General features: G+C 48.4%; 1 protein-coding gene across 2 annotated transcripts in view; it reads right to left on the bottom strand.

Moving 5' to 3' along the window:
- SLC6A5 (solute carrier family 6 member 5) overlaps positions 1 to 12,853 on the bottom strand; it is a 125,401-nt gene that overhangs the window by 67,874 nt on the left and 44,674 nt on the right. For both annotated transcript variants that reach the window (XM_060262511.1, XM_060262512.1), the window contains one exon: positions 1,961 to 2,093. In XM_060262511.1, the coding sequence (XP_060118494.1) occupies positions 1,961 to 2,093 (133 nt within the window). The remainder of the gene's footprint in view (positions 1 to 1,960; positions 2,094 to 12,853) is intronic.

The raw sequence follows: 12,853 nt of genomic DNA, 5'->3' as shown, positions 1-12,853 counted from the left end.
ATAGTGTGCTGTAAAACCCACGCTGGAAATGCACTTACCACAGTGGTTGCAGTTGTTCCTTCAGTGGCTCCCACAATGATAAGGGAACTCTATGGTCTTCTGCTCATGTGGTTTACATTGTGGTTAACAACTATACAGGAGACACACCCTCCCAAGAAGGTGGGTGTTGCCTAGGCTTGCCAATCCCCAGAGGGGGTTCTTCCACTTTCCCAGGCTCCTTCCCACCCCCAGACAGCTGGCTGGTGAGGGGAAGCCCCACCCCCAAAGCCACCATGTGCCTTTCCCCCTCCAGAGGCTCCAGTCTCCGATTGGAAAGGCTTCCTCTTGGGATGGGGTGTCTGTGTTACTTGGAAGTAGTTGGCTGCAACTCGTGAGTAGAGAAGCCAATCCCTCACTTCAGAGTCGCCAGAAACGGGTGGGGGGGGGGAGTCTGCTGAGCACTTCATTATTCCCTATGTGGAGATCGATTCTCATAGGGTATAATGGGGAATAGATCTGGAGGTTTCGGGGGCTCTGGGAGAGCTGTTTTTTGAGGTAGAGGCACCAAATTTTCAGTTTAGTATTTTGTGCCTCTCCCCAAAGTACCCCCCAAGTTTCAAAACAATTGGACCAGGGGGTCCAATTCTATGAGCCCCAAAAGAAAGTGCCCCTATCCATTATTTCCTATGGAAGGAAGACATTTAAAAAGGTGTGCTGTCCCTTTAAATGTGATGGCCAGAACTCCCTTGGAGTTCAATTATGCTTGTCACACCCTTGTTCCTGGCTCCGCCCCAATGTCTCCTGGCTCCACCCCCAAAGTCCCCAGATATTTCTTGAATTGGACTTGGCAACCCTAGTATTGCCTGCATGGTTGCTAAAGGGGTCTAAGGTTAAAGACAGACAAATGCTTTTAAAACAAGAGAATTGAAATTGAAGGTGGAATGATTAAAGCCTTGCATCCTGTGGTGATCTCTCCTTGTTTATTTTTTGGCCTACTGTCAACTAGGCTAAATGGGTTTTGCACAGATCTGAAACACGGCAAAAAATTGCCAAAGCCATGAAAAAGATGGTGATGGGATGGGTGTAAACATGAACAACCATGCCTCTATCCTTTTACTACCTTCAACTCTCTGGGGAAAAAATTACATATCTGTTCTAGCCTAGGCGAGAGACAGGCATCTCAAAGAGGCATATTGCTTGCAATAGACATATGGTTTATTTAAGAGCTGGATGCTTAAAGAGTATTTCTTCACTGGAATTATTAGTAAAGGCATCTTGTGGAGACATAATAATTCCTCTCCACTGACATGATTGATACTAAAAGAATGTTTTGTTATATTCCAACTGTCCAGGGTGGCAGCTTGTCACTTTCTTACATTGTTGTCAGTTGGGTATATCTTTTAACTTAAATTGCTATAGATACACTTGGTTCCACTAGATCTAGAAGATTTCCACATGCACTGGAGTCCTAATACAAGAATAAATGTAGAACAACCTTCTTGTTAGCCCTTTGTGCTAGGCTAAACATAGCATATCCTGAGCACTTTTGCAAGTATTTTGCAAACAGTTTCTAGGCACTACAAAATACAGGGAGGAAAGTGCCAGGTGTTGCACAAGATATTGCACAAGTGCATACTGCTGGATTCAAGCTATATTTTATGTAGGTCCCATTTCTGTTGATCAATTAACTTTTTGCAACACAGTTAAATGATCTTTATTGTAAAAGCACAGGGAATACAAATTGCATGTCAAGAGAGACCAATACACAAAATCCTTGGTAACCTACCAAATATTTACAGCAATGAAAAAGTTTGCTTTCACAAACTTTTCTGCAGGCACCAGGCAAACTGGCAGGTTCCATGAAGTGTTTGAGTCTATCTAGATTCTCAACAAGTTGTTGAGGCTTTATGGTTCAGTATTTAGAATATCTATTATTCCCAAGTCATGGTTATGGAAGTCCCAAAGAAAGATGTTCACTTACTTTTCCTGATGACTTGATTCCTTTAGCCAGGGAGGCATAGACTATCAGCCAAGCCAGAAAGAGAGTAAATACCAAAGGCCCCCTGATTTCACCAGGATATTCTATTCCTGCAGAAATCTTCAATGCAAAGTACCTGAGGGTCAAAGTGCCAACATGAGTAGTTACAGCCTACATTCTTTCACTGTGTCCTTTTGCACAAACTTCAAGAAAATTGCAATTAAAGGTCCATATTTTAATATCATGACTTTCTGTAATAGGATATACTTGACAATCATTAAACTCAACAGGACATTTCCCATTTCTCCAGAGCGTTGTGGACTGAACCAAGACTGCAAATGACAATGAAGGTGATAAGCTGGACAGAGAGCTATAGTTTGATTTCAGAGACCAGAACACCTCTGCCACTAACAACCTGTATGTCCTTGGGTTATGTTATTTTGAGTTCAGCTACAGTTCCCCATTTGTAAAATGGCAGTGTCTGGGTACAGGTGTACCTGACTTGCCTGCTCCATCCTATCCAACTTGCCCGCCCCCATCCTATTCCATAGGGAGACCAGCCTTCACCTGAACCATGATGATTCAGGACTCCCCCAAGCAAGCCCGACTCACCACAAGTGAGGACACTGCAGTCACTTGCATTGGGAGCCCCCCCCCCCCCCCGCAGCATGACCCTTTCCATGGAGATTATGAGAGAAGGGCTGGCAGTCAGGCAGGTGGGGTGAGGCTTGGCAGGACATGGATAGGACCTGGCTCTGGGTCATGGAAGCACACTGGTCCAGTGGCTAGAGAGAATGGCTTTGCCATGGAAACTGGCCACAGAGGCCAACACCCAGTGGCAGAGAAGGCATCAAGGGGACAGGGATATCAAAGGTGGAATGACTCAGGACTCAGAGGGGAAAAAATCGGGAGAGGTATCTAAGGGGCAGAGGAGATGAGGTTGGGAAGGAGTACATCAGTCTCTCTGGTAGCCAAAGAGAGAGAGAAGGGAATTGATAGATTGGATAAACAGGGGTGTCAAGAGTCACTCCATCTTGTTCCTCTTGTCATGTATATTCAATTGTATAATGCTAGGCTGTGATTTCATGCTATGCTATGCTGGCTATGCCTTTGATATAACTGTAACTTCTTGCTTATCTGGAGGGAGGATGGCATGTCTGGGAATTGGCTAGTTGCTAGGTAACCAAGGGCAAGGGCTGGAGGAGATGTGAACCATGAACTGATAGCGAGTACCTGCAGTGATGAGAGCTTTGCAAAAACCCCGCACAAAACCCCCGCTTTTGCTTGGTGCACTTTGGCTTGAATTATAATGGTCAGGGCAAAGGTTTATAAGTTGGGGGAACTGACAGAGAGGTCAGTTCCGACAAAGCGTGTGTATGCCCATGAAGCTGGAATAAAGATCTTGAACTTCAACTGTCTTTTCCTTGACTCTGGGTCTGACATTTTGTCAGAACCGACTTTTCACCCTGGCCTAGCCTAACCCCAGACTCATGATAATAATAATAATAATAAATTTTATTTCTATCCCGCCCTCCCCACCTCGGCAGGCTCAGGGCGGTTAACAACATTTCATAAAAACATATAATGGTTAAAACTTTTACATTTAACAATATAAAACAGTAACATTAACTTAATAACATTAAAACAATCCAGTAAGTGCAGTTATTCAGCGGTGTGGTGTTAACCGCATTGGCGGGTGCTTAATTGCCGATCTTCTTAACAGTCCAGGTATGCAAGTTTAAAAAGGGCGGTCTTGCAGGCCCTGCGGAACTGGTCAAGGTTCCGCAGGGCCCGCACCTCCTCGGGGAGTCGGTTCCATAGGGTAGGGGCCACGACTGAAAATGCCCGTACCCTAGTATTCTGATATTTAGTCTCCCTCGGCCCGGGGATGGTCATTAGGACTAGGTGATGTGCATTAGGTGAACAGGACTAGGGATGTGCATTTGGTTCGGCCGAACCGTATTTACAGCCGAATCAGTGCTGATTCGGCTGCATACGGAATAGGCTGCAGCCGATTTCCACAGGCGCCCATTATACGGCAGCCGAATAGGCTCACGGTATACTTACGAATAGCTATTCGTATACTTACGGTATAGCTCACGGTATACTTACGAATAGCTATTCGTAAGTATGCGGCTGTCAATTCAAAAGGCGGCATATTAGCTTCTGCAGCTTCAAAGGAGCTGTTTGCCTACTTTGGCGCCTTTAGTGGCCTCTTCCCGCCTCTCCCTGGGATCAGGGAGGGGGGGAGGGGGAAGAGGAGCCCCAGCAGCCAATCCAAAGCATGCATTTGCAAAATGCATTGCAAATGCATGCTTTGCACTTGCAGGGCTTTTGTGTAGCTGATGGCCCAGCCATCAGCTACATTGTTTTTATTTTGATCTCTTGCTTAAGGAGTCTTCCTGCTGGACTCCTCCATTGCTCTGTTGGTGTGTGGCTTGGTGTGTGTGAGAGAGATTGTGCTGCTGCTGGTGGCTGGCCCTTGGCTTCAGCCTGCTGCTGCCTGCTGCTCTCTCACTCAGCCTTACTTCCCTGGACTCAGAGAAGACAAGGTAAGACAGTTTTGGGGTTCTTGTTTTAGTTTTTGTTGGTAGAGTCCCTTTACTTGTCCAGATTTGGGTGGGTGAGTACTGGGTGGGGTAGGGTAGCCTATTTGGGGTTGGGGTTAGGTTCTGCTGGGGGTGGGGGGGGGCTGAGGTGGGGGGGGGTTGCTAATTTGCCCATATCTTAATTTAGTGAGAGGACTTTTAAAAGTGCATTGTCCTTTTACTTCTCCTGATTTGGGTGGCTTGGGGTTAGGGTGAAGGGGTTTTTTTTGGGGGGGGGGAGTTCCTGTATTGTTAAAAGTTGAGTTTTTTACTGTTTCAGTGTTTGATTTGTTGCTGCTGTGTTGTGTTGCTGCTGTGTTACTTTTCTCTTCAGGTTATTGGGGGGGGGGGGTGTTGTTGACTGATTTGGCCTGAGCTTTCTTGTTGGTGAAAAGGCCACTTTTTTAACACTTGGCCTTTTGTGATTCTGCTGGTTTTTTTTTTTTTTTTAAATTACCTCTGGTTGGTGTGGGGGTTGGCGAGGGTGTGTGTGGGCTGGGTCACTTTCTTGTTTTTATAGAGTACATTGTGTGTTCTGTGGCAGGGAAGCTGGCACCTGGGTGAGAGACCCAGAACCAGCAGGTTTGTTGTGGTTGGCCAGCTCTCCCCGTGTTGTTTGGGGCAGGGCTGGAGAGCTGGCATCTGTAGATTGTGTGTTCTGTGGCAGGGAAGCTGGCACATGGGTGAGAGACCCAGAACCAGCAGGTTTGTTGTGGTTGGCCAGCTCCCCCCGTGTTGTTTGGGGCAGGGCTGGAGAGCTGGCATCTGGGTTTGCTGCAGCCAGGTCTGCAGAGCAGACCTTAAGCAGATTGTGTTTTGTGTGGCAGTGACGTTGGCATTGCAACTGGGTTTATATTGCTTCCAGGCCTGCAGGGTTCATAGAGTAGATAGAGGGATGTAGTGCATTTGGGTCCTATAGAGATTTTCTGATGTGGTTAGGTTTGGCTTTGGGTGCCCCAGGAATTGGACCCCTTGGTCCAATTTTTTTTGGCCTTGTGGGTTTTGTGTGGGACAGTGCCCTGAAGCTGCACAGCAGTTTGGGGGGCTCTCCTCAAAACCCCCTGCTCCCCAGAGCCACTTTCCCACGACAATTACAGTGAGGAAGTGGCTAATTGGGCTTTCCCCATCATTGTTAGCAATGGGCCTTTTGGGGAGCCCAAAGAGAGGGACCCCCTGGCCCAATCTTTTTGGGACTTGGGGGGGTTGGAGGGGAGAGTCCCCTGCAGATCCCCTGAAAATTTGGGGGCTCTCCCTCAAACCCCCTGCCCCCCAGTAGCCTCTAATTATGCCCTATGTTGCCATTGATTTCAATGGCCCATGGGGTATAATGATGGAATAGGGGCACCCTCTTTGGGTGCCCCTGGAATGGGATCCCCTGGCCCAATCTTTTTGGGACTTGGGGGGGTTGGAGGGGAGAGTCCCCTGAAGGCCCCCTGAAAATTTGGGGGCTCTCCCTCAAACCCCCTGCCCCCCCAGTAGCCTCTAATTATGCCCTATGTTGCCATTGATTTCAATGGCCCATAGGGTATAATGATGGAATAGGGGCACCCTCTTTGGGTGCCCCTGGAATGGGATCCCCTGGCCCAATCTTTTTGGGACTTGGGGGGGTTGGAGGGGAGAGTCCCCTGCAGGTCCCCTGCAAATTTGGGGGCTCTGCCTCAAACCCCCTCCCCTCCAAGCGGCTTCAATTATACCCTATTTGCCATTGATTTCAATGGCCCATAGGGTATAATAGGGCCGTATATTCGGAAATAGCCGCGCATTACCGTATATGCGGCTATTCCGAATACGGTATTCAGTAGTATATGGGGAATCCGAATTTTTTTTCCCCGTATACTTCTGAATCCATGTAATTCCGAATTTTTTTTTTTGCACATCCCTAAACAGGACCAGGCTACGGGGATTACTAAACCGAACGGTGAGGAAGAACCCCAGCCCGAAGGGCCACAGGTCACCCCAGTCACCGTGACGGTGCGGAGGAAAGACTGGGGTTCCATGGATTTTCGGGAGAGTATTATCGGAGACCTGAGAGAGGACCCCCAGCAGCACCACCGACTTTCGGGAATGCAACGCTCCTACCACCCATGGGGTTTCCAAGGCGATGAAAGTCAAGGGGAGGATCCCCAGTCTGACAGGCCGGGGGATGCGACCACAGAGTGGATGCAAGAAGCTTTAGCCACTCAAATCACCCAACTATGGGGGAAAATGCAAGCTGTGCATGCCTTCATGATCCAAGAGATGCAGAACCTTGCCCTGCAAATGCGAGCGATGGGGGGGCGGGTCGCAGCTGTATTCCCCCTGCAACCAGCCCCTAAAGGGATGGAAAGACCGCCAATCCCCGCTGGGGGGGAGCCCCTGCAGGAGGCAAACAACCCGTGGATAGTAACCGGGTGCCATAACCTCAACCTGAACTAGAGGAACTGATGGTGGCGCCCGGGGGGCCCCAAGTAAGCGAAGCAAGATTTGATGGGGATCCATCGGAACTAGCCTACTTCATTGTGACTATACGAGGGAACCTCAGTGTCTGGGCCCGTAATTTTCTGACAGAGCAGTCACAAGTAGTGTACATTGGCAACTGCCTCCAAGGCCCGGCGGCCTGGTGGTACGTCACCCTATTCGAGAAGCAATCACCTACGCTGAACTTGGCCATGGACCTCCTGTGGGCCCTATGCTGCCACTTCGAAGACCCTCTACAGGAGACCAATGTGATAGCGGCACTACAAAACCTGAAGCAGAGTGCTGGATCGGTCCGAGAATACCTCAGAGAGTTCAGGGAGCTGAACTCCAAAGTCCAGCAATGGGTCAATGGGGCCAGGATCAAGCAATTTAAGAGGAGCCTCAACTCTCACATACATGGAAAAGCCCTGAAACTGGGGGACCCACGAGACCTGGTCAGGTGGACCCGGCTAGCTTGCAAAATAGAGGATCACAAGATGATTGCCCTCCATAAGAAACAACAAGGTGGGCCCCCCAAAGAAGTGCAGAAGAAGATACTCCGATCCAATCTACCCAAGCGCGCCCCTGAACAACTGTCACATGAGGAGCGTGACCGGAGAGCCAAAGCAAAGTTGTGCTTCAAGTGTGGGGGAGTAATTATAATGTCAATGAATGCCCCAGCAAGCCAAAGGAGCCATGGACCTCCACACCTCTGAAGGCGGAGGCTAAGAAGAAAACCGCCGGCAGCGGAGCCCCAAGGCCAAATCGGCAGTGCTGCAGTTCCGCGAGCCAGTCCCCAAGGAGTCCGAGGAGGACGACGAAGAGGCCCAGCTGCCAGGAAACGACCCAGACCTGCCATGAGGAGCGCACAACAGCAGGTCAGAGCCACGGCTGCACCACTACGGGTGAGATTGTCTGGGACTTTATATTATGTACCCATAACACTAGTAAACCCTGTTACGAAATGATTTTCTTGCATCAGGGCCCTACTGGACTCAGGATGCTCCAGACTTACTATCATCGAGCTTGGTGAAAGCGCTAGGATTAAAGACAGTGCCCCTGCAAGAATCCTATGTATTTGAGCAAATGGACAAGAGCCCAATGAAGGGGGAGCCGTGTAGGACGGGGAATGAAGTGTGCGCCCTAGGGTTGGGGGAACATTGGGAACCTCGCACATTCATTATCGCCACGGCCACCAAGTTCCAAGTTGTCCTCAGCCTGAAGTGGCTGGCCAACCACAACCCGCTGGTCCAGTGGAGTGGGAGCATCATTTACTTCTTGGATCCGGTGTGTGAGAGTCACTAGTAGAATAAAAAATGGGACCCACACCTCCCTCCCCAGCTTGATAAACTTTGCATCACCAAAGTTGAAATGCCCAGCCTGCCCCTCAAGTATTGAGACTTGCAAAAGGTGTTTGATGCCCAAGAGGCGGATGAGCTTCCCCCTCACAGATCCACTGACTGTACTATTGAACTGGTGGAGGGAGAGCCACTTCCCAAAGCCAAGCTATAACCAATGAGTCGGGGGGAGAGGGAGGATCTACAGAGATTCCTGGAACTCAACCTACATAGGCGGTTCATACGACCCGCCAAGTTCCCACATGCTGCTCCGGTGCTATTTAGAAAGAAAAAAGATGGCAATTTAGGGCTTTGCACTAACTTTCGCGGCTTGAACGTGATCTCCATGAGTAATGCGTACCCCCTCCCCCTCATACGAAATCTCTTAGGGGAGGTGTCCCAAGGGAAAACCTTCACTAAACTTGACCTCAGAGATGCGTACTTCCGGGTGCACATCAAGAAGGGGGACGAGTGGAAAACAGCCTTCAACACACCCCTGGGCCAATTCGAGTACTTGGTCATGCCTTAAGGGGGCACCAGGGGTATTTATGAACTTAATCAATGAAGTATTGCATAAATACCTACATAAGGGCGTGATCTGTTACCTGGATGATGTTTTGATATACTCGCAAGACCTGCCCTCGTTGGTAAGGGAGGTACTATAAACACTGTACGGTCATAAGTTATTTCCCAAACTGTCCAAATGTGAGTTCCGCAAAACAGAGCTCGACTTTTTGGGATACCGCATTTCCACGGGGGGGCCTGGGAATGGATCCTACTAAAGTACAAGCTGTGGCTGAGTGGGAGCCCCCTCGAACCCATAAACTCCAGAGTTTCCTCGGGTTCGCAAATTTTTATAGGGGGTTTATCAATAACTTTGCTGAGATCACCCTACTCCTCACAGAACTGTTGAAAACCAGGGGGGAGGGGCCACAAGCCACTAAGGGCAGCTTTAGCCTCCTGTGGATGGGGGAGTGCCAAAAGGCATTTGATGAACTTAAAGCCTGGCTCACCTCCGAGCCCTGCCTAATACACCCCGATGAAAACGAAAGATTTGTGGTCCAATGTGATGTGAGCGATGTCACCCGCGCAGCTGTGTTACTCCAGGAGGGGCCAGCTGGCCAATTGCACCCCTGTGCGTACTTGTCCCAAAAGTTCAGCCCAGCTGAACGCAACTGGTCAGTGTGGGACAAGGAAGCCTCAACCATCAAACTGGACCTAGAAAAGTGGAGGCACTACCTAGAAGGGGTGCGGGAACCATTCAATCTCTGGACAGATCATAAAAACCTGCCCGCCCTCATTGCCACCCGCAACCTCAACAATAAGCAAGTAAGGTGGGCGGGGCTATTTCGGCAGTTCAATTTTAAGCTAGGGCACATCCCTGGGAAACTGAACTTTTTGGTGGACACGTTGTCCTGCCTCCCTCAACACAATAGCAAGAGGGAGGAGGTTATCGACTCATTGTTCACGCCCTCCTAACTAAGTGCATTGGTAAGCACACGTGCACAGAGCCAGAAGGAAAAGGAGCCCCCTGACGGGCTCCTAGCTGAACTGAAACAAGCTTTCTTCAACAGGCCCCCGGAGGAGAATTTATAGTTAACAAAAGCAGAGGATAGGTTTTGGCATCGAGGGGAGAACCTCTAAGTGCCCCCCTCGTTACATAAACGAGTGATCCAGAGGGCGCATGACTCCAAACTGGGAGGGCATTTTGAGTTTGTAAAGACTGTCCATTTGATTCAGTGACCATTCTGGTGGCCAAGATTGTGTAAGGATGTAGAAGAATATACAACAGGGTGCCCCACCTGTATCATGGCTAAAAAGAAGGGGGGGTTGCTGCCGAGGCATTTGCAACCGCTTCCCCCCGCCTCGCACCTCTGGGAATGCATTTCCATGGGCTTCATAACCGAGCCGCCCCCCTCAATGGGGAAGACAGTGATCTGGGTGGTAGTGGACACTTTTTCTAAGCAGGCTCATTTCATGCCATGTAAGCAATTCCCCACGGGCAAGCAGCTGGCTCAATTATTTATCCAGCACGTCTTTAGGCTACATGCCTTCCCTGCTAAGGTAATCTCCGACCGCGGCCCACAATTCATTGCTAAATTTTGGTCGCACCTCTGTGAACTAGTGGGAATGGAACAAGGGCTCAGCTCAGCCTACCACCCACAGACAGACGGACAGATGGAACACACCAACACGATGCTTGAACAGTTCTTACGTTGCTATACATCCTTCCAACAAGACAACTGGGTGACTCTATTACGCTTTGCAGAATATGCTTACAACTACAGCGTACATAGTGCCACTAAAATGAGCCCCTTCCAAGTGGTGTATGAATATGAAAGCAAACAATTCCCTGAACTTGCTCCCCACCCCCATCAGCCCCTGCAGACTTCACGGAATGGTGTCAAGGGATAGCAGGAGGCTGGGAAATTATTAGTAAACAACTGCAGAGGGCGCAAAAAGCCTACAAAACCCAATATGACAAAAAAGCACTCTGAACTTTGGGACTTAGCCATGGGAGATAAGGTGTACATTTTGACCAAACACTTGCCTAATGCACAAAACTGCAAGAAATTGGGGATGAAATATTTGGGACCTTCCCCAATCAAAAGGATTATAAATAAGGTAATGGTTGAACTGGAACGGCCAAAAAATCTTAAACATGTCCACCCTTGTTTCCATGGTAGCTACTTGAAGAAGGACCCTGGACCCTCGCGTTGGCAACCCCAGACAGAACCACCACCCCCGACTCTGGTTCGTGGTCAGATTCATCATTAGGTGCAAGAAATCCTTGATGCCAAGATCAAACGTGGTGAACTGTTCTATCTCATCAAATGGACTCATTTCCCATTAAGTCAGCTCGAGTGGGTCAGTTCCAGAAATACCAACTGCAAGGCTTTAATTAAAGTCTTTTAAAACAAACACCCTAATAAACCCGGGAGAAAGGGGACTTGGGGGGGGCAGAATGTCAAGAGTCACTTTTGTCTTGTTCCTTTTGTCATTTGTATTCAATTGTATAATGCTAGGCTGTGCTTTCATGCTCTGCTACGTTTGCTATGCCTTTGATATAACTGTAACTTGTTGCTTATCTGGAGGGAGGATAGCATGTCTGGGAATTGGCTAGTTGCTAGGTAACCAAGAGCAAGGGCTGGAGGAGATGTGAACCATGAACTAATAGTGAGCACCTGCAGTGATGAGAGCTTTACAAAAACCCCGCACAAAACCCCTGCTTTTGCTTGGTGCACTTTGGCTTGAATTATAACGATCAAGGCAAAGGTTTATAAGTTTGGAGAACTGACAGAGAGATCAGTTCTGACAACGTGTGTATATGCCCATGAAGCTGGAATAAAGATCTTGAATTTCAACTGTCTTTTCCTTGACTCTGGGTCTGACAAGGGGGACATAAGGTAACCACTCCATGCCCAAACCATTCTGAGACCTCCCACATCCATGGGGAGGGAATGAGTGCAGCAGCAGCAATGAAAGGAGGTGGACTAGGACAAGGCAACAGGGGTGAACAGGACAGGGACTGATAGTGGACTACATCACAGGGTTGTTGTTTTAAGTACCCAGTTATACAACAGGGGACCTTTCCTGTAAGAGCCCCATGGCACATTGTTAAAGCTGCGGTACTGCAGTCCTAAGCTCTGCTCACGACCTGAGTTCGAACCCTGGTGGAAGCTGCGTTTTCAGGTAGCCTGCTCGAGGTTGACTCAGCTTTCCATCCTTCCGAGGTTGGTAAAATGAGTAACCAGCTTGCTGGGGGGAAAGTGTAGATGACTGGGGAAGGCAATGGCAACCCACCCCGTAAAAAGTCTACCATGAAAACATTGTGAGAGCAATGTGACCCCAGAATCGGAAACGACTGGTGCTTGCACAGGGGACCTTTCCTTTCCTTTATACAACTAGACAAATAAATTGATAAAGCATCTTATGAATGGTCCTACTTCAGACTGCAAGCTTGAATACCATATTTAATACTGTGCCACAGATAAAACTGCTAGGATTGCCAACTACGTGGAGAAAAAATGTTCTGTTACTTTAATAGAATTTTGGTGGAATGCTATTTGCCAGTCAATGATTATTAGCCTTCATGTAATGAAAAGCCACAGAAAGAGTGAATTGGCTGGGCCAAAGCAGAAAGGACACTCAGCTGTGGATGTGTCAGATGATGAAAGAAAAGTCTGATGCTGCAAAGAACAATACTGCATTGGAACGTGGAATGTAAGATCTATGAATCAAGGTAAGCTGGATGTAGTCAAATAAGAGATGGCAAGACTGAACATCGACATCTTGGGAATCAGTGAACTAAAATGGACGGGAATGGGCGAATTTAACTCAGAGGATCACTACATCTATTATTTTGGGCAAGAGTCCTGTAGAAGAAATGGTGTGGCCTTTATAGTTAACAAGAGAGGGAGGAAGGCAGTAATGGGATACAATTTCAAAAATGACAGAATGATCTCAGTCCATATCTAAGGCAAACCATTCAATATCACAGTAATCCAAGTCTATGCCCCAACCACTGATGCAGA

This window comes from Heteronotia binoei, chromosome 21, assembly GCF_032191835.1.
Source record: "Heteronotia binoei isolate CCM8104 ecotype False Entrance Well chromosome 21, APGP_CSIRO_Hbin_v1, whole genome shotgun sequence".
NCBI lineage: Eukaryota > Metazoa > Chordata > Lepidosauria > Squamata > Gekkonidae > Heteronotia > Heteronotia binoei.
This window is presented reverse-complemented; position numbering and strand designations above follow the sequence as displayed.